The 21,725-nt window shown below is 43.2% G+C and overlaps 1 protein-coding gene across 1 annotated transcript in view; it reads right to left on the reverse strand.

Moving 5' to 3' along the window:
* Positions 1-3,054: 3,054 nt before the first annotated feature.
* The window catches only part of LOC131818862 (leukocyte immunoglobulin-like receptor subfamily A member 6), a 37,369-nt gene continuing 18,698 nt past the window's right edge, over positions 3,055-21,725 (reverse strand). Inside the window, 5 exon segments of the mRNA XM_059153614.1 lie at positions 3,055-3,515; positions 3,624-3,664; positions 3,997-4,101; positions 11,850-12,149; positions 14,015-14,314. Of these exon segments, the coding sequence (XP_059009597.1) occupies positions 3,369-3,515; positions 3,624-3,664; positions 3,997-4,101; positions 11,850-12,149; positions 14,015-14,314 (893 nt within the window). The 3' untranslated portion in view covers positions 3,055-3,368.

Genomic DNA, 21,725 nt, shown 5'->3' on the forward strand with positions numbered 1-21,725 from the left:
GTATTCCTTTAACCTGCTGTTCCCTGAGGTCTCAACAAGTTCCTCCCAGAATCAAACCTATCCTAAACACCCTGTTTTTCCCTCCCAACTACCCTGAAGGAATCTCTTGCTTCTCTACCAAGGAGGAAGACACTGTAGTCTGGAGGAAAAGCTCGCCTTCTCACATTCATTCATAACATTTCATGAGAAGCTACATGGAGACTTAACCTCTCTTCCAAACTCTTGCCTTAACCCTAGCATCCATGCTGAAACTCTGTTCAAAAAGCCACATCTAGGCTGGGGTTGCAGAAAACCTCATTTGTCCATGTGATCATTATGGGTTCATGCATGCCCTGATGTCTGGGGAATTCCAGGTAACTCCGCCATGTATCCCCTTGGAGATCTCAGTAAGATATAATATGCTTGTTTTCCTTCCCTGGCTATTGTACACCTATGTTTTGCAGAAACCAGGAGCCCCACAGAACTGATCTATACCCTGGGTGCCGTCTGTCAGGCCCTGTCATCACTGTTCAGGTCCTTCTACAAACTGATGACAAGAGAGGAGGCTGAAAAACTTCCTTTCCAATTATAGCTGTTTTCCCACAATGTGTGATGAACAAAATTAACCGAATTCCTGGAAATTTTTTGAGCCAAGTCCAAGACCATACCTGGTTCCTAAACTCAAGTGTAAAGTCCATATCTGGGCCACTCCCCTAAATTCAAGGTGTGACCTTTGTTTACAGGGGGTGGTATGGATGGGCTCAGGGGTCTTCTTTTTGGGGCCCCATGATGATCAACAACTGTGCTGTGTTGTGTGGCCTTTGACAAGACACGTCTTCTCTTTGACAAGACACTTAATCTCTTTGAATTTCCCTACTTTGCAAAGTGGAGATAACAAGGAGCTCTGACAAATTTTACATAAAGATTCATCAAGGAAACATATGTAAAGCACATTTCATTAAACAGGTGCTCAAAAAGGTGTGAATTCCTGTCATTGCCACAAAGACACCTATCATTTTCACTGTTGTACACTAACAAAGATGTTTGCTAACTTTGTTGCTAATTCTGCATCCAAAATATTGCTATACCTATGTTCTAATGAGCCTCCCAAACTCAGATGTCTTAATTTCTTATACTGTTTTGTTTTTCCAGAATCATCCAGATAGATCCACCTGCTCCTACTGGATCTCCTTGATTGAGCCTTGGGGGCAATCATCTGTACTGAGTTGAGACATGGTGTGCATGAGACCCTTTAATGAGCCCTGAAGTGGGAGCTGCAGAGGTGGTGGGAGAGAGCCAGTTCCCATGCTGGGGATACCAGCCAGGTGCTCTCTGGCAACCAACCAAGTTACCAGGTGTCGCTCACTTGAGGATGTTTGGACCTGCCCCAGCATGGCTTCCCAGATTCCAGTAGGAATGGGTAGACCTATCCAGATAATTCTAGAAGGATGAAGGAGGGCAAGAAATTTAAGACATCAGACTTTGAGAGACTCACCATGACTAGATACAAAATTGTGACATAGTCACACAATGGATTCCTACACAGGAGGGAAGACACTTCTCTTACATGCATGGATACGATTAAATTTCAAACATAAACCAGTGGAATAGAGTAAAGAGCCTAGATATGGACCCTCAACTCCATGGTCAAATAATCTTCGACAAAGCAGGAAAAAATATACAGTGGAAAAAAGACAGTCTTTTCAATAAATGGTGCTGGGAAAATTGGAAGCTGTATGTAGAAGAATGAAACTCGACTATTCTCTTACACCGTACACAAAGATAAACTCAAAATGGATAAAAAACCTCAACGTAAGACAGGAATCCATCAGAATCCTAGAGGAGAACATAGGCGGTAACCTCTTCAATATCAGCCACAGCAACTTCTTTCAAGTTATGTCTCCAAAAGCAAAGGAAACAAAAGCAAAAATGAACTTTTGGGACTTCATCAAGATCAAAAGATTCTGCACAGCAAAGGAAACAATCAACAAAACAAAGAGGCAACCCACGGAATGGGAGAAGATATTTGCAAATGACACTACAGACAAAGGTTGATATCCAGGATCTATAAAGAACTTCTCAAACTTAACACACACACAGCAGATAATCATGTCAAAAATGGGCAGAAGACATGAACAGACACTTCTCCTCTGAAGACATACAAATGGCTATCAGACCCATGAAAAAATGTTCATCATCACTAGCCCTCAGGGAGATTCAAATTAAAACCACATTGAGATACCACCTTACACCAGTTAGAATGGCCAAAATTAGCAAGACAGAAAACAACATGTGTTGGAGAGGATGTGGAGAAAGGGGAACCCTCTTCCACTGTTGGTGGGAATGCAAGTTGGTGCAGCCTCTTTGGAGAACAGTGTGGAGATTCCTCAAGAAATTAAAAAGAGAGCTTCCCTATGACCCTGCAAGTGCACTACTGGATATTGACCCCAAAGATACAGATGTAGTGAAAAGAAGGGCCATCTGTACCCCCAATGTTTATAGCAGCAATGCCCACTGTGACCAAACTGTGGAAAGAACCAAGATGCCCTTCATCGTCCCTTCAACGGACAAATGGATAAGGAAGATGTCATCCATATACACTATAGAGTATTATGCCTCCATCAGAAAAGATGAATACCCAACTTTTGTATCAACATGGACAGTATTGGAGGAGATTATGCTGAGTGAAATAAGTCAAGCAGAGAGAGTCAATTATCATATGGTTTCACTTATTTGTGGAGCATAACAAATAACACGGAAGACATGAGGAGATGGAGAGGAGAAGGGAGTTGAGGGAAATTGGAAGGGTAGATGAACTATGAGAGACTAAGGACTCTGAAAAACAATCTGAGGGTTTTGAAAGGGCGGGGGGTGGGAGGTTGGGGGAACCAGGTGGTGGGTATTATAGAGGGCACGTATTGCATGGAGCACTGTGTGTGGTGCATAAACAATGAATTCTGTTACACTGAAAAGAAATTAAAAAAAAAAAAGAAAAAAATTTCAAACATACAATGTTGAAGGAAAGAAGAGATTCCATGTAGATGAAACTAAATAATAGCTAGGAAGAAACATGACTGTTGATAGATGATAGATTTATTTGTTTATATAACATAGCAACAGGAGTCAGAACTTACCCTTGAGAAGGAAAGGTGGTTTTGTGGACAATATTGGAAATGTCTGGATCATCATAATAGTATCCTAGAAGGGATGGGGGGTTTTCTAAGATTGTTATTCCTTCTTAGGATGAAAGGAAGATGAAGACTTCTGTCTTCCGATTCTGGCTGTTGTTGGGTAGGGGTGTGTTCAGAAAGTGCTATGGCATCTATAGAGAGCCTCCCCAGGGTCTTCTTGTGGGTTCTTGGGGCATAGGATTTATGCCTTCATTGGTCTCAGCCTGTTGCAAGTTCCATGTACACACTTTCATCATGCAAGGGTTCCCCAGGCCTCTGGGAAGTGGGGGTGGTGTTTTTCTGCATGAAAATGCGATGATCCAACTGTGTGTATGTCACTTCCTGTGGGACTTCTGCTTGAGGGTCCTGCATGACAGGAAATGGTTAAGAGGATGAGCACAAACTCAGGGGATTTAGAGGAGATGAGATGGCCCTGAAGAGGGTGAGGTGAGGACAACCTACCTCTCTACTCACCATTCTATCCACTTCAGGTTCTCTGTTCATTATAGCAGCATCTGCAAGGAATGGAAGTCATCAAAAAAAAAAAAACTTGGAAGGTTCTCATTTTATAGATACAGATACCAAAGCACAGAGAGATGCAGTGAAGGCCTGGAATTACTGCCACAAAGTAGAGTCAGAAGTTCTACTCTCTGAAGTTCAAAAATGTATCCACTTCGTGTCTCCCTATTTCCATTCCGTTGATGAGGATGGGGGCATGGAGGTTCTCTCTAGAAAGCCCAACCTCTGTGGCCCCTGCTTTGAACCAGGAGTCAGTCTGCACACAGAGGTACCCCTGCTCCCCCACTCCTCCCCAGACAGGTACTAGCCTCTACTTCCCAAGACTCACCCTCTTTGGGAGGGCACCACTGACGACTGAGGAAGAAAAGTAGGACAGCGAGGAAGATGATGACCACTAAGGGCACAGCGAGAACATGCTGGTGTCTGGGGTTATCTGTAGGAAGAAATGAATCCAATAGAAGCAAATCCAGGCAGGTACCCAGTCTGCTGCCATCTGGGTTCCAGCCCCACGAGACCATTTCAGATCTATGACCTACACAACTGTAAGATTATTTTTAAAACTGTGTTGTTTTCATGCAGTGAGCTTGTAGAGATTTGTTATAGCAGCAAAATGAAATGGATACAAAGTGCATATCCAGCACAAGGATGTATAGTGGAGCAGTTCTTGAGTGAATAAATGAGGCAATTGTGAATTTGGGTGGCAGACAGCATTCTCAGTTCTCTCTTCCTCTACTGGGTATATCACAGTTGCAGCCTGACAGACAAGAGCTAATTTCTTGGCAAATGGAACTTCTCTAAGCACTGCCTGCCCCTCACCAAATGCTCTCTTCCTTCCCCTGCCCTCAATTCCCCACAAACCTTATCTCCACTTAGGAATGGGAAAAGAGAGGGGGAGGAGTCAAGATGGAGGAGAAGTAGCAGGCTGAGACTACTTCAGCTAGCAGGAGATCAGCTAGATAGCTTATCTAAAGATTGCAAACACCTGCAAATCTATTGGCAGATGGAAGAGAAGAAGAACAGCAATTCTGGAAACAGAAAAACAACCACTTTCTGAGAGGTAGGACTGGCGGAGAAGTGAATCCAAAGCGACAGGAAGATAGACCCCGGGGGAGGGGCCGGCTCCCGGCAAGTGGTGGAGCAACAGAGCACAAAATTAGGACTTTTTAAAGTCTGTTATGCTGAGGGGCATTGCTCCAGAGGCTAAACCGGGGCGAAGCCCATGCCGTGTCAGCGTGGCCTCAGGTCCCGCAGGGTCACAGAAGGATTGGGGGTGTCTGAGTGTTGCAGAGCTTGCGGGTATTGGAACGGGAAAGCCGGCTACAGAGACAGAGCCGACAGTGAGCTCCCAGCTCAGGGTTACCTTGAACCGGTCGCAGGCTCAGTGAGCTTGGAGCGCGGCCAGAGGTCATGCAGACGGGAGTAACTGGGCGCTGTTCTCTGAGGGCACACTGAGGAGTGGGGCCCTGGGCTCTCGGCTCCTCCAGGCCGGAGACCAGGAGGCCTCCATTTGTATTCCTGTCGTCGGGAACTGTACGGAAAGCGCTCAGTGAACAAAAGCTCCTGAAAGCTAACCCGAGCGGACTACTCAGCCCGGCCCCTGGTAAGGGCGGTGCAATTCCGCCTGGGGCAAAGACACTTGAGAATCACTACAACAGGCCCCTCCCCCAGAAGATCAACAAGAAATCCAGCCAAGACCAAGTTCACCTACCAAGGAGTGCAATTACAATGCCAAGGAGAGCAGCAGAATTCCAGAGGAGGAGAAAGCAAAGCATGGAACTCATGGCTTTCTCCCTGTGATTTTTTTAGTCTTGCAGTTGATTTAATTTTTTTCTTTTTCATTTTTTTCTCCTCTTCTGCTAAATTTTTTTTTAAATTTTTACCCTTTTCTTTTTAAACATTTTTAACTAGTTAATCTAATATATATATTTTTTCCTTTTTTATATTTTTCTTTATTCGTTTTCTTTTTCTAATTCTTTTCTTTTTTTCTTTCTTTCCTTTTGAACCTCTTTTTATCCCCTTTCTCCCCCCTCACGATTTGGGATCTCTTCTAATTTGGTTAAAGCATATTTTCCTGGGGTTGTTGCCACCCTTTTACTATTTTATTGCTCCTTCATATACTCTTATCTGGACAAAATGACAAGGCGGAAAAATTCACCACAAAAAAGAACAAGGGGCAGTACCAAAGGTTAGGGACCTAATCAATACAGACATTGGTAATATGTCAGATCTAGAGTTCAGAATGACAATTCTCAAGGTTCTAGCCAGGCTCAAAAAGGGCATGGAAGATATTAGAGAAAACCTCTCGGGAGATATAAAAGCCCTTCCTGGAGAAATAAAAGAACTAAAATCTAACCAAGTTGAAATAAAAAAAGCTATTAATGAGGTGCGATCAAAAATGGAGGCTCTCACTGCTAGGATAAATGAGGCAGAAGAAAGAATTAGTGATATAGAAGACCAAATGACAGAGAATAAAGAAGCTGAGCAAAAGAGGGACAAGCAGCTACTGGACCACGAGGGGAGAATTCGAGAGATAAGTGACACCATAAGACGAAACAACATTAGAATAATTGGGATTCCAGAAGAAGAAGAAAGAGAGAGGGGAGCAGAAGGTATACTGGAGAGAATTATTGAGGAGAATTTCCCCAATATGGCAAAGGGAACGAGCATCAAAATTCAGGAGGTTCAGAGAACGCCCCTCAAAATCAATAAGAATAGGCCCACACCCCGTCACCTAATAGTAAAATTTACCAGTCTCAGTAACAAAGAGAAAATCCTGAAAGCAGCCCGGGAAAAGAAGTCTGTAACATACAATGGTAAAAATATTAGATTGGCAGCTGACTTATCCACAGAGACCTGGCAGGCCAGAAAGAGCTGGCATGATATTTTCAGAGCACTAAACGAGAAAAACATGCAGCCAAGAATACTATATCCAGCCAGGCTATCATTGAAAATAGAAGGAGAGATTAAAAGCTTCCAGGACAAACAAAAACTGAAAGAATTTGCAAACACCAAACCAGCTCTACAGGAAATCTTGAAAGGGGTCCTCTAAGCAAAGAGAGAGCCTACAAGTGGTAGATCAGAAAGGAACAGAGACCATATACAGTAACAGTCACCTTACAGGCAATACAATGGCACTAAATTCATATCTCTCAATAGTTACCCTGAATGTTAATGGGCTAAATACCCCTGTCAAAAGACACAGGCTATCAGAATGGATAAAAAAACAAAACCCATCTATATGTTGCCTCCAAGAAACTCATTTTAAGCCCGAAGACACCTCCAGATTTAAAGTGAGGTGGTGGAAAAGAATTTACCATGCTAATGGACATCAGAAGAAAGCAGGAGTAGCAATCCTTGTATCAGATCAATTAGATTTTAAGCCAAAGACTATAATAAGAGATGAGGAAGGATACTATATCATACTCAAAGGGTCTGTCCAACAAGAAGATTTAACAATTTTAAATATCTATGCCCCCAACGTGGGAGCAGCCAACTATATAAACCAATTAATAACAAAATCAAAGAAACACATCAACAATAATACAATAATAGCAGGGGACTTTAACACTCCCCTCACTGAAATGGACAGATCATCCAAGCAAAAGATCAGCAAGGAAATAAAGGCCTTAAACGACACACTGGACCAGATGGACATCACAGATATATTGAGAACATTTCATCCCAAAGCAACAGAATACACATTCTTCTCTAGTGCACATGGAACATTCTCCCGAATAGATCACATCCTCGGTCCTAAATCAGGACTCAACCGGTATCCAAAGATTGGGATCATTCCCTGCATATTTTCAGACCACAATGCTCTGAAGCTAGAACTCAACCACAAGAGTAAGTTTGGAAAGGACCCAAATACATGGAGACTAAACAGCATCCTTCTAAAGAATGAATGGGTCAACCGGGAAATTAAAGAAGAATTGAAAAAAATCATGGAAACAAATGATAATGAAAATACAACGGTTCAAAATCTGTGGGACACAACAAAGGCAGCCCTGAGAGGAAAATATATAGCGGTACAAGCCTTTCTCAAGAAACAAGAAAGGTCTCAGGTACACAACCTAACCCTATACCTAAAGGAGCTGGAGAAAGAACAAGAAAGAAACCCTAAGCCCAGAAGGAGAAGAGAAATCATAAAGATCAGAGCAGAAATCAATGAAATAGAAATAAAAAAAACAATAGAGCAAATCAACGAAACTAGGAACTGGTTCTTTGAAAGAATTAATAAAATTGATAAGCCCCTGGCCAGACTTATCAAAAGGAAAAGAGAAAGGACCCAATAAATAAAATCATGAATGAAAGAGGAGAGATCACAACTAACACCAAAGAAATACAAACTATTATAAGAACATACATGAGCAACTCTATGCCAACAAATTTGACAATCTGGAAGAAATGGATGCATTCCTAGAAACATATAAACTACCACAACTGAACCAGGAAGAAATAGAAAGCCTGAACAGACCCATAACCAGTAAGGAGATTGAAACAGTCATTAAAAATCTCCAAACAAACAAAAGTCCAGGGCCAGATGGCTTCCCGGGGGAATTCTACCAAACATTTAAAGAAGAACTAATTCCTATTCTCCTGAAACTGTTCCAAAAAATAGAAATGGAAGGAAAACTTCCAAACTCATTTTATGAGGCCAGCATCAACTTGATGCCAACACCAGACAAGGATCCCATCAAAAACGTGAGCTATAGACCAATATCCTTGATGAACACAGATGCAAAAATTCTCACCAAAATACTAGCCAATAGGATTCAACAGTACATTAAAAGGATTATTCACCACAACCAAGTGGGATTTATTCCATGGCTGCAAGGTTGGTTCAACATGGGCAAATCAGTCAGTGTGATACAACACATCAATAAAAGAAAGAACAAGAACCATATGATACTCTCAATAGATGCTGAAAAAGCTTTTGACAAAGTACAGCATCCCTTCCTGATCAAAACTCTTCAAAGTGTAGGGATAGAGGGCACATACCTCAATATCATCAAAGCCATCTATGAAAAACCCACCGCAAATATCATTCTCAATGGAGAAAAACTGAAAGCTTTTCCGCTAAGGTCAGGAACACGGCAGGGATGTCCATTATCACCACTGCTATTCAACATAGTACTAGAAGTCCTAGCCTCAGCAATCAGACAACAAAAGGAAATTAAAGGCATCCAAATCGGCAAAGAAGAAGTCAAATTATCACTCTTCGCAGATGATATGATACTATATGTGGAAAACCCAAAAGACTCCACTCCAAAGCTGCTAGAACTTGTACAGGAATTCAGTAAAGTGTCAGGATATAAAATCAATGCACAGAAATCAGTTGCATTTCTCTACACCAACAACCAGACAGAAGAAAGAGAAATTAAGGAGTCAATCCCATTTACAATTGCACCCCAAACCATAGGATACCTAGGAATAAACCTAACCAAAGAGGCACAGAATCTATACTCAGAAAAATATAAAGTACTCATGAAAGAAATTGAGGAAGACACAAAGAAATGGAAAAAAGTTCCATGCTCCTGGATTGGAAGAATAAATATTGTGAAAATGTCTATGCTACCTAAAGCAATCTACATATTTAATGCAATTCCTGTCAAAGTACCATCCATCTTTTTCAAAGAAATGGAACAAATAATGCTAAAATTTATATGGAACCAGAAAAGACCTCGAATAGCCAAAGGGATATTGAAAAAGAAAGCCAACGTTGGTGGCATCACAATTCCGGACTTCAAGCTCTATTACAAAGCTGTCATCATCAAGACTGCATGGTACTGGCACAAAAACAAACACATAGATCAATGGAACAGAATAGAGAGCCCAGAAATAGACCCTCAACTCTATGGTCAACTAATCTTCAACAAAGCAGGAAAGAATGTCCAGTGGAAAAAAGACAGCCTCTTCAATAAATGGTGCTGTGAAAATTGGAAAGCCACATGCAGAAAAATGAAATTGGACCATTTCCTTACACCACACACAAAAATAGACTCAAAATGGATGAAGGACCTCAATGTGCGAAAGGAATCCATCAAAATCCTTGAGGAGAACACAGGCAGCAACCTTCAACCTCAGCTGCAGCAACATCTTCCTAGGAACTTCGCCAAAGGCAAAGGAAGAAAGGGCAAAAATGAACTATTGGGATTTCATCAAGATCAAAAGCTTTTGCACAGCAAAGGAAACAGTTCACAAAATCAAAAGACAACTGACAGAATGGGAGAAGATATTTGCAAATGACATATCAGATAAAGGACTAGTGTCCAAAATCTATAAAGAACTTAGCAAACTCAACACCTAAAGAACAAATAATCCAATGAAGAAATGGGCAGAGGACATGAACAGACATTTCTGCAAAGAAGACATCCAGATGGCCAACAGACACATGAAAAAGTGCCCCATATCACTTGGCATCAGGGAAATACAAATCAAAACCACAATGAGATATCACCTCACACCAGTCAGAATGGCTAAAATCAGCAAGTCAGGAAATGACAGATGCTGGTGAGGATGCGGAGAATGCAAGCTGGTGTCACCACTCTGGAAAACAGCATGGAGGTTCCTCAAAATGTTGAAAATAGAACTGCCCTATGACACAGCAATTGCACTACTGGGTATTTACCCTAAAGATACAAACGTGGTGATCCAAAGGGGCACGTGCACCCAAATGTTTATAGCAGTAATGTCCACAATAGCCAAACTATGGAAAGAACCTAGATGTCCATCAACAGATGAATGGATCAAGAAGATGTGGTATATATACACAATGGAATACTATGCAGCCATCAAAAGAAATGAAATCTTGCCATTTGTGACAACATGGATGGAACTAGAGCGTATCATGCTTAGTGAAATAAGTCAAGCAGAGAAAGACAACTATCATATGATCTCCCTGATATGAGGAAGTGGTGATGCAACATGGGGGCTTAAGTGGGTAGGAGAAGAATCAATGAAACAAGATGGGATATTGGGAGGGAGACCAACCATAAGTGACTCTTAATCTCACAAAACAAACTGAGGGTTGCTGGAGGGAGGGGGGTTGTGAGAAGGGGGATGGGGTTATGGATATTGGGGAGGGTATGTGCTTTGGTATGTGCTTTGGTGAGTGCTGTGAAGTGTGTAAACCTGGCGATTCACAGACCTGTACCCCTGAGGATAAAAATATATGTTTATAAAAAATAAAAAATTAAGAAATAATAAATAAATAAATAAATAAATAAATAAATAAATAAATAGAAGGAATGGGAACAGAGTAAGCCCAGCATTATTCCCAGCCAGGAGATCAGGTTTATTCTCACCCTCCTCTCCTGGAGGAGGTCTCTGATGTAGAACATTAGAGGTTAAGAGTCCTCACTGGCCCCGTGCTGACCCAGACCGCTTCTGCTGTCATAGAGTCTGGGGATCAGAGAGGGAAGGTAATAAGATCACAGAACCGGAAGGTGGCTGAGCCAACACTCAAACCCAAGGCTTCTCTTTGTCAGGTTTCCACAAACAGGGATAAAAAGGACTCTTTACTCACCAGTTTTGGAGGTTGGTTTTGTGGATGGGAGGCAACTACTTGAAGAGTCTCATAAAAAGCAAGCCAGGAAAGAGGTGGAGAAGTGGAACTGACTGTCTTCTACCCACTGAAGCTCCTCATCATCTAACATTGAGCTCCTGGGAGCTCCTAGAACCCCTCCCTAGAATCTCTGGGGCCTTGACTCCCTGGACCTTCAAGCTGCTGAGAGGAGATGGGAGAGGTTGATGACGAAAAGGGGAAAGGACCTCTACTACAGAGGAGGCTTCTCCATCTTGTGGTAAAGACACTCATGCCACCTCGGAGAGCACTTTGTGGCTGAGAGGTGAGGAAGGGCTGCTAGGAAGTGGGTAATGGTGAGGTGCCAATGCAATGTCTGATATCCATAAACCGAGCCTCTTCTCTCCTGATTCTGGGTTTGCCCTGATCTCTTTCCATCTTCCTGGGGACAGAGATCCCCGGTTTGGGCCACCACACAAGCCATGCAGGAGGATGCTGGAGGGGAGCCTTCAGTCTCTCCTTCCTTGTCTCTATCTATGCTTCCATCTCCCCAGAACTCCTAAGCATCCCACTAGTACCAGCAGGACTCCCCTGTCGTATGACCTTCAAATCTATCCTGAATCACTGGACACAGGGCAGGTTCTGGACTTCCTCACCTGCGACAGAAAGGTACAGTGGGTCACTCGGGCCTGACCACTCACAAGGAGAGGTGTTGAAGAAGCCGTGGCATCTGTAGGTCCCACCCATGGCTGGGTGTGCAGGGCCCAGAGGGAAGTCAGCCTGGGTTGCACTGCCGTGCTTCTGCCCCTTAGCAAGCCAGCACTCATGGGGCTGCTCGTCTCTGCATAGATGGTACACATCAAAGGACCTCTCTGAGCAGCAGGACAAGGTCACGTTCTCTCCTGTCCTCACCACGGTGCCTGGCTGGGTCCAGAGAGAAGGTTTATCATGTAGACCTGAAGGAAGTGGAGGCAGTTCAGTACAGAGAGGCTCTTCCTTGCTCATAGTGTCCTTCACACCTGGACTGAGAATTCTCTCCCCCTGTTCCCAGAGCCCAAGGCCCACTGTGTCCCCTCATGTCCACCTCTCCTATTGTTTCTTGTGCTTGCTTCCCTCCTATCCTTTTTCCCTTTCTTAAATTTTTTTTTAAGATTTTATTTATTTATTTGACACAGAGAGAGATCACAAGTAGGCAGAGAGGCAGGCAGAGAGAGAGAGAGAGGAAGGGAAGCAGGCTCCCTGCTGAGCAGAGAGCCTGATGCGGGGCTCGATTCCAGGACCCTGGGACCATGACCTGAGCCGAAGGCAGAGGCCTAACCCACTGAGCCACCCAGAGGCGCCCCTCTTTTTCCCTTTTGTGCTGCCTTACTCTCTCTGCTCCTCCTGGAGTCTGTTGGTTTGAGATGCCTTTTACTTTATTTATGAGTCTCTCATTCCACCTTGTCTTTGTCTTTCTGCATTATCTATCTATCTATCAATCTATAACCTATCTACCTATGTATCTATGTATCTTTCTATCATCTGTCAATCATCTATCTCTCTACTATCATCTATCATCTCTATCTTCTATCACTTATCAATATATCACCTATCTATGTACCTATCATCTATCAATTATCTATCATCTATCTATCATCTATCAATTTATTATCTATCTTCTATCAATTTGTCACCTATCTCTTTATTTATCATCTATCTATCTATCTATCAATCATCTATCAATCTATCTTCTATATATCTATCATGATGTATCAGTCTACTATGTATCTATCTATCTATCATCATCTGTTATCTATCTATCATCTACCATCATTTCTCTATCTATCATCTATCTCCATCACCTTGGTTTCTGTGACCTGCTCTGATTCTCTGTCCCCAGTCCTCTTCTGGGATCTCTGTCACCCACCCCCACATCATCTTTCTCTTTTTGCCCCACTCTCAGGTCTTAGTCCTTTAGGGCTTTTATCTGCACTCTCCATCTTTCTATTTCTCTATCCCTTTTTCTTTATTTTGTTTTTTGTGCCTCCAAGCCAGTGTCTGTCTGTCTATCTGTCTGACTTTCTCTGTTGTCCCTCCATTCTGTGTGTGTGTTCACATGCACACATGCATTTTTGGGTCTATTTACACAGAAACTTTCTATGTACATTGACACACATTGACTCTGCTTTCTCTCTGATGGCAACTCTCTGTGGGCTTTGACCTCAGTAATCCTGTAACATCTGGGGTAACCTTCAACATAGGCCTGGGAATCAGCTTTGGGAACCCATAAAACACACCACACAAAGGGGCTGGTTCGGGCTCCTCCCCCTGGGAGCATGATTTCCTGGGGCCTATTGTGGCTCAACCACATGGGATGAAGGCATGTGAGAGTGCATGCAGCATCTGTGGGTGCCACATGCGGTGAAGACCTGGAGCCCATCAGTCACCAGCCTGAGATAGGCCAGCCTGGCCCTGAAACTTGGTCACATATATGGTGTGTCTTTGGGTTCACCTGGTTAGAGAAAAGGGCATGGACATTAATTGGAAACCACATTTTAAACTGTCCCAGGTCTCTGAACAAACTCAGGGTGGAAGGGCACCCTGTCTCTGATGGGGGTGTACCTGACTCTATATGTCCCTTTGTTCTTTGTCTCCATTACTGACTCTGTCTCTGCACCCTATAACAAACAGTTTCTCTTCTGTCATTGTCTCTCTTGGTGTAGCTCGCGCCCAGGCTTCCTCTCTTCATAAAAACCCATGTTCATCACTTTCTTCACCACCTGGGGCTTCCAGGTCTTATCTGTATCTCCAAGAGGATGAGGACAGGTCTGGACAGTCTCACCTGTGATCACGATGTCCAGGGGGTCACTGGGGGTAGACCACACATGAGAGGAGCGATTGAGAGAACCGAAGCACCTGTAGGTCCCTGCATGGGCGGCTGTCACAGGACCCATGGAAAAGTTAGCACGGGAGCCCCCATGATGGTGCTGACCAGCATGGTACAAGTGGTCCTTGGATACCCCCTCTCTGTGAAGAATGAAGCTTTCAAACAGGATCTCTGAGCAACAGACCAAGGTCACATTCCCTCTTGATTTCACCAGGTGACCTGACTGGGCTAACAAGGAAGGTTTTCTGTAGATTCCTAAGAACATAGATGTTGTAAATTGAGAAGGGGCCACCCTGCCTCACCCCATTTCCTGGGATCTGAAATGACTGAGGGTGCCCTGTGTCTGTCTGTCTCCTTCTCCTCTGTATCCTTTTCTGTCTGAATATCCACGTCTATCTCTGCCAACATGGGTTTTATGGGCTAGGATCAAGGAAGGGGTTGAGAGGACTGGGATCCTTATGGAGGCTGAAGGGGAGAATTCGCACCTGAGTCTTTTCTAGCTCCTGGGGGCCGCCTGTATTCCCTGTCTTGTGACTCCTTCCTCGATCATCAGGCTAGCAGTGGCTGGTGGACTCTCTCGGGCAGCATGACTCTGAAGCTCATTCTCCTGCTTCCTTCTACTTTGTAATTACAGCAAGCTCACCTGGATAATCCAGGATAATCCCCCCATGTCAGGGTCACCTGCTTAATAACCTTAATTCCATATTCACCCTTAATTGCCCTTGGACATGGAGTGTTATGATACAGATGTCATTGGGGGGCCATTATTCTGCCCACCTTCATGAAATGCCCTCTCATCTACAATACTTGGAGCCATTCCCATTGTTCTAATTGGACTTGACTAACACTTCCATCAGGAAATCTGACATTAGGAAGATTGGGACCGTGACTAGACCCTCTAGACAGGTGTTCTCTGACCTGTGACCACAATCACCAGGGGGTCACTGGGTGCTGACCACAGAAAGGTAGGATCCACGACAGCTGTAAGTTCCTGCATGTTCTGGGGTTACAGGGCCAATGAGGACACCGTATTGCGATATTGTGCTATGGAGCTTGGAGATGAAGATGTCATTGTCCTTGTACAGTCTGAATGTTTCAAACTTGTGATGGGAGCGACAATGAAGAGTCACATGCTGCCCTTGAGGAACCACGGGGCTTGGCCAGGCAGAGAGGAAGGGCTTGTTCTGACCACCTGGGGGAGGAGGAGTCACAGTATTGGTTTCCCCTCCCTTGACTCAGAGGCCTCCCTTCTTTCCAAGTCTCCATGGCTCCTTTCCACTCCCATCATGCCCACACCACACAAAGACTCCCCACAATACACAGACATGTAGTCCTCTCCTACAACACACATGTCAGCTGAGAGTTCTGGGTGAGTACTGAACAGTGGGCTCTTCCTAGGTGTTAGTAATGTAAGTTAGTTATGTAAAAGAAGACAAAGGAAATGCTGAACAGGAGAGTGATGACCTATGTATATGCCATAACATCAGCAAACCCATGAAGCAGGTTACCTGATAGTGCCATGTTGGAATGTGGTGGAATTCCAGGGGTCCTGGAATGGGGATCTCTCCCCTCTGCAGAGAACATCAGTGGCAGCTGCCTGGGGAACATCAGTGGCAGCTGCCTGGGGCTCCTACCCTCGTGGGTGTACTGCGGAGCTCAAGTAGTTGTCTCAGACTCAGACAGTCTGTTTTTCCTGGCACTGCTTGCCAACCCTGATCTACAGACAGCACCAGTTCCTCCTAGACCCCCCCAGGTCTGAGCAGCAGTATCCTCCAGATGGCTTTAGAGCCTGGCTCTAGATGGCTTATAAGATGGCTTTAGAGCCCGGGGGAAGAAGGTGTAGGGAGGGTCTCTGGACCAATATTGGGACTAGGGTTTCCCTGGGCCCCCTACTTTCTAGTTCACAAGAGATTCACCCACAATTCCTCCCACAGTCAAACAATCACCCAACCTCCTGCGCCGTCTGCCTTCCTATTACAGGAATTCTCTTATTCTGAGTGGATGGAAGCCCAAGGTTTGGGGAAAGGACTCACCCACTTGTGCCCCAATCCTCTGGCTGAAGAAGAACCCTGGAAAGAAAGACTCACGATGGATTGTCCATCTCCATAGAAGACCCAGCCTCCCACTCCCCCGACCTGGTTTGAGCGTCACCATCAGGTCTGCTTTGTCCCCATGGGAATTTTCTGCGGTGGAGAGACCCAACCTTCCAAGCCAGTATTTCCACCATTCATTCCCCCTCTTCGTCGCCTTCTGGGACTCACCAAGACATACGAGGCTGATGACTGCAGGGGACATGGTGCTGCTCCTGCTGCACGGTGACCCAACAGAGTTGACAGTACACAGGATGTCATGAAATGGGGCCCTGTTCATGTTCATAAGCTGACCGCAGTGAGGAAAGGTGATGCACAGAAACTCTTCTTACTCTGCATCTAGGTGGCTGTGGGGCTCAGCTGAGGGTAAAGTTGGGCTTCCTGGAAATCGTTTAGACTGGACCTGTAGTGTCACATCATTTACTGTGGTGAGACTTGAAACACATCTCAGACACAATGTCTCATTCCCAAAATGATGAAAGGATAATCGTTTTTTTTTTTCTTTAAATCTAAGCTTCAAAATCTCCGTATGTAACATACAACATATCTAGTAGATACTATTATAAAAAGAATTATAATATATGAATCAAAATGATTTTCTTTTTTTTCTCTTTTTTAAACTTATTTTTTATTTATTTTCAGCATAACAGTATTCATTATTTTTGCACCATACCCAGTGCTCCATGCAATCTGTGCCCTCTGCAATACCCACCACCTGGATTCCCCAACCTCCCACCCCCGCACCTTCAAAACCCTCAGATTGTTTTTCAGAGTCCATAGTCTCTCATGGTTCACCTCCCCTTCCAATTTCCCCCAATTCCCTTCTCCTCTCTAACGCCCCATGTCCTCAATGCTATTTGTTATGCTCCACAAATAAGTGAAACCATATGATAATTGACTCTCTCTGCTTATTCACTGACTTATTTCACTCAGCATAATCTCTTCCAGTCCCATCCATGTTGCTACAAAAGTTGGGTATTCATCCTTTCTGATGGAGGCATAATACTCCATAGTGTATATGGACCACATCTTCCTTATCCATTCGTCCATTGAAGGGCACCTTGGTTCTTTCCAAGTTTGGCGACCATGGCCATTGCTGCTATAAACATTGGGGTACAGATGGCCCTTCTTTTCACTACATCTGTATCTTTGGGGCAAATGACAGTACAGTCAAAATGATTTTCTAAGCTGACATTTCTGATACTGAACCCATATTTATCAAAACTTATTTAATTTCCCTTTTGAAGAATTATGCAGTCATTTAGAATTGTAGAATATCACTTTATTAGCAAAGAACAATGCGCATAAATTCTGGATTGTATGGTTTTACCTGAAATTCATCATATGACCCAGAAATCCAAACTCAGAGATCCATTTTTCTGTGTCTATCTATATATCTCTCTCTCAATGTTACTAAATTTAAGTATCCATTAATATAATGCTATGGGAAATTCACCTTCTTTTTAAAAAAATTTTTAAATTTAATTTCTTATTTTTTTGCATTAATATGAACCTCAGTTTTATTATTTTCAATAATAACCTTTTTCAAATAATCTCTTGTGACAGTTTATTATAGATTTGGGGTACAATTTATCTTTACCTGAGATCAATTTTAGCCAGTTTGAAGTTGTTATTAATAATATTTTTTAAATTTTTTATTTCTTTTCAGTGTAACAGTATTCATTGTTTTTGCACCACACTCAGTGCTCCATGCAATTCATGCCCTCCCTAATACCCACCTCCTGGCCCCCCCAACCTCCCACCCCCGCACCTTCAAAACCCTCAGGTTGTTTTCCAGAGTCCATAGTTTCTCATGGTTCACCTCCCCTTCCAATTTCCCACAACTCCCTTCTCCACTCTATCTCCACTTGTCCTCCATACTATTTGTTATGCTCCACAAATAAGTGAAACCATATGATAATTGACTCTCTCTGCTTGACTTATTTCACTCAGCATAATCTCTTCCAGTCCCGTCCATGTTGCTACAAAAGTTGGGTATTCGTCCTTTCTGATGGAGGCATAATACTCCATAGTGCATATGGACCACAGCTTCCTTATCCATTCATCCGTTGAAGGGCATCTTGGTTCTTTCCATAGTTTGGCGACCGTGGCCATTGCTGCTATAAACATTGGGGTACAGATGGCCCTTCTTTTCACTCCATCTGTATCTTTGGGGTCAATACACAGTAGTGCAATTGCAGGGTCATAGGGAAGCTCTCTTTTTAATTTCTTGAGGAATCTCCACACTGTTTTCAAAGTGGCTGCACCAACTTGCATTCCCACCAACAGTGGAAGAGGGTTCCCCTTTCTCCACATCCTCTCCAACATTTTTTGTTTCCTGTCTTGCTAATTTTGGCCATTCTAACTGGTGTAAGGTGGTATCTCAATGTGGTTTTAATTTGAATCTCCCTGATGGCTAGTGATGATGAACATTTTTTCATGGGTCTGATAGCCATTTGTATGTCTTTATTGGAGAAGTGTCTGTTCATGTCGTCTGCCCATTTTTGACATGATTATCTGTTTTGTGTGTGTTGAATTTGAGAAGTTCTTTATAGATCCTGGATATCAGCCCTTTGTCTGTAGTGTCCTTTGCAAATATATTCTCCCATTCTGTGGGTTGCCTCTTTGTTTTGTTGACTGTTTCCTTTGCTGAGCAGAAGCTTTTGAACTTGATGAAGTCCCAAAAGTTCATTTTCGCTTTTGTTTCCTTTGCCTTTGGAGACATATCTAGACATATCTAGAAAGAAGTTGTTGTGGGTGATATCAAAGAGGTTACTGCCTATGTTCTCCTCTAGGATTCTGATGGATTCCTAGAGGAGGAATCCACGTTGAGGTCTTTTATCCAATTCGAGTTTATCTTTGTGTACGGTGTAAGAGAATCGTCAAGTTGCTAAGGAAATGTTGAAAAACAGAACTGGCGGCATCTCGTTACCTGATTTCAAGCTTTACTACAAAGCCGTGATCACCAAGACAGCATGGTACTGGCACAAAAACAGACACATAGAACAGTGGAACAGAGCAGAAAGCCCAGATATGGACCCTCAACTCTCTGGTCAAATAATCTTCGACAAAACAGGAAAAAATGCACAGTGGAAAAAAGACAATCTCTTCAATAAATGGTGCTGGGAAAACTGGACAGCTATATATAGAAGAATGAAACTCACCTTTTAAAAAATTTTTAAATTTAATTTCATTTCAGTGTAACAGAATTCATTGTTTATGCGCCACACCCAGTGCTCCATGCCATACGTGCCCTCCATAATACCCACCACCAGGCTCCCCAACCTCCCACCCCACCCCTTCAAAACCTTCAGTTTGTTTCTCAGAATCCACAGTCTCTCATGGTCCATCTCCCCCTCCAACTTCCCTCAACTCCCTTCTCCTCTCCATCTCCCCATGTCCTCCATGTTATTTGTTATGCTCCACAAATAAGTGAAACCATATGATAACTGACTCTCTTTGCTTGACTTATTTCACTCAGCTTAATCTCCAATCCTGCCCATGTTGATAGAAAAGTTGGGTATTCATCCTTTCTGATGGAGGCATAATACTCCATAGTGTATATGGACCACATCTTCTTTAACCATTTGTCCGTTGAAGGGTGTCTTGGTTCTTTCCAGTTTGGCAACTGTGGCTATGAATTGTGGCTATGAATGCTGCTATGAACATTGGGGTACAGATGGCCCTTCTTTTCACTACATCTGTATCTTTGGGGTAAATACCCAGTAGTGCAATTGGGGGGTCATAAAGCAGCTCTCTTTTTAATTTCTTAAGGAATCTCCACATAACAGTTTTTATAGCTCCATTTCATTGTTCTGTACTACAATATAGTATTTCTTGCATGAATATATCAACATGTATTTATCCATTCTCATTATTATAGATATCAGGCTAACATGCATATTGGGATAATACAGGTGATAGAGATACTTTAACAATAGTATTCTTCCAGCCCATAAACATGGGACATCTTTCATTTGTTTGTGTCTTCTTCATTTTCTTTAATCAAAAGTCTTACAGTCTTCAGGGTATAGCTTTCACCTCTTTGGTTAAATTTATTCCAAAATATTTTATTATTGATGTTATTATAAATGAGATCGTTTCCTCCTCCTCCACATCAATTCAGCTTTTATTGTATCTTTCAAATATCACAAATATTGTGTTATGGTTGTCACTAACAAGTAAGTTTGAAAAGTCATCTGGCATCTTGCTGTTTCTGTAGCCAGAAAACTTGGATCTTGTTTACCAGCCTGCTAAGCTGTTTTTTTCTCTGAAACATAGATACCACCCCAAACATTTTTTGGTCATCCTTCTTTTTTTTTTTAAAGATTATTTATTTATTTGACAGACAGAGAACACATGTAGACAGAGAGGTAGGCAGAGAGAAGAGGAAGCAGGCTCCCCGCTGAGCAGAGAGCCCAATGTGGGGCTCGGCGGCAGGACCCTGGGATCATGACCTGAGCCAAAGGCAAAGGCTTTACCCCACTGAGCCACCCAGCTGCCCCTGGTAATCCCTCTTTTTAACTTTTCTGGCTTACTGAATGGAAGCAGCTGAATTTGATACAAATTCAATCGCCTTTCCTTCAAGAAGTAACTCATCTCTCTGGGCTTGAGTTACTGAACAAGCAACACCTGGCCTCCCCCAAACCCTGTGGATGTGTTTTTCACCAAAAAATTTTGGATTTTGATGGGAAAATGATTCTCCCAAATGACAATAGTATTGCTAATGTCCTGCTGAGGTTTATGAGAGAACTAATCTGTTTGTTGCACTTAGAACAAAAGTGTTGTTATTCGAAGGGTGTGGAACAGCATACAGAGATTTTTCAGTGGGGCTACTGTGAGAATCAGCAGCACCATGACCCAGGTCTGGTCCCTAATGTACTTCAAGTCACAAGGGGAAGATGGGCTTCATGTGGAGACACAGGACCCTGAGATGACAACTCCACTCACCAGGGACACTTTCTTTCGGGGGCATTTGCAATGCCTACAGTCATTGCTTGGGGCCTGCTGGTTTTTTCTGGGATCTCATAGAGCCTGGTTTCCTTGAGCTCAAAGCATTTCTCTTCCTGAAGGTGTAGAGGTGTAGAGGGTCATATTGCCATTGCCATGGAAATGGGCCAGCATATCTAGGACCCTCGTGCATGGTGAACCTCAGAGGAAATGGGGGTCTTTCTTCACAGGTCCCACTCTTTTCTCTCTCTGGAAGTAAGATCCATAAGGGAAGGAACTATTAGCTGTGGGCAAGAATTATTCCAGGGATTGTCATTAGAGGTTTTCCTGTGTTGGAAGCTCTCTGCCACCCAAAAGTCATTTCCACTTTAAAAAAAAATTATTTTATATATATTTTAAAGATATTTTATTTATTTATTTGACAAAGAGAGATCACAAGTAGGCAGAGAGGCAGGCAGAGAGAGAGAGGGGAAAGCAGGCTCCCTGCTGAGCAGAGAGCCCCATGTGGGCCTCGATCCTAGGACCCTGAGATCATGACCTGAGCTGAAGGCAGAGGCTTAACCCACAGAGCCTCTCAGATGCCCTATTTCTACTTTTTAATACAACACTAAGGTCAAGAGGTTCTG

This window comes from Mustela lutreola, chromosome 16 (genome assembly GCF_030435805.1).
Source record: "Mustela lutreola isolate mMusLut2 chromosome 16, mMusLut2.pri, whole genome shotgun sequence".
Classification (NCBI taxonomy): domain Eukaryota; kingdom Metazoa; phylum Chordata; class Mammalia; order Carnivora; family Mustelidae; genus Mustela; species Mustela lutreola.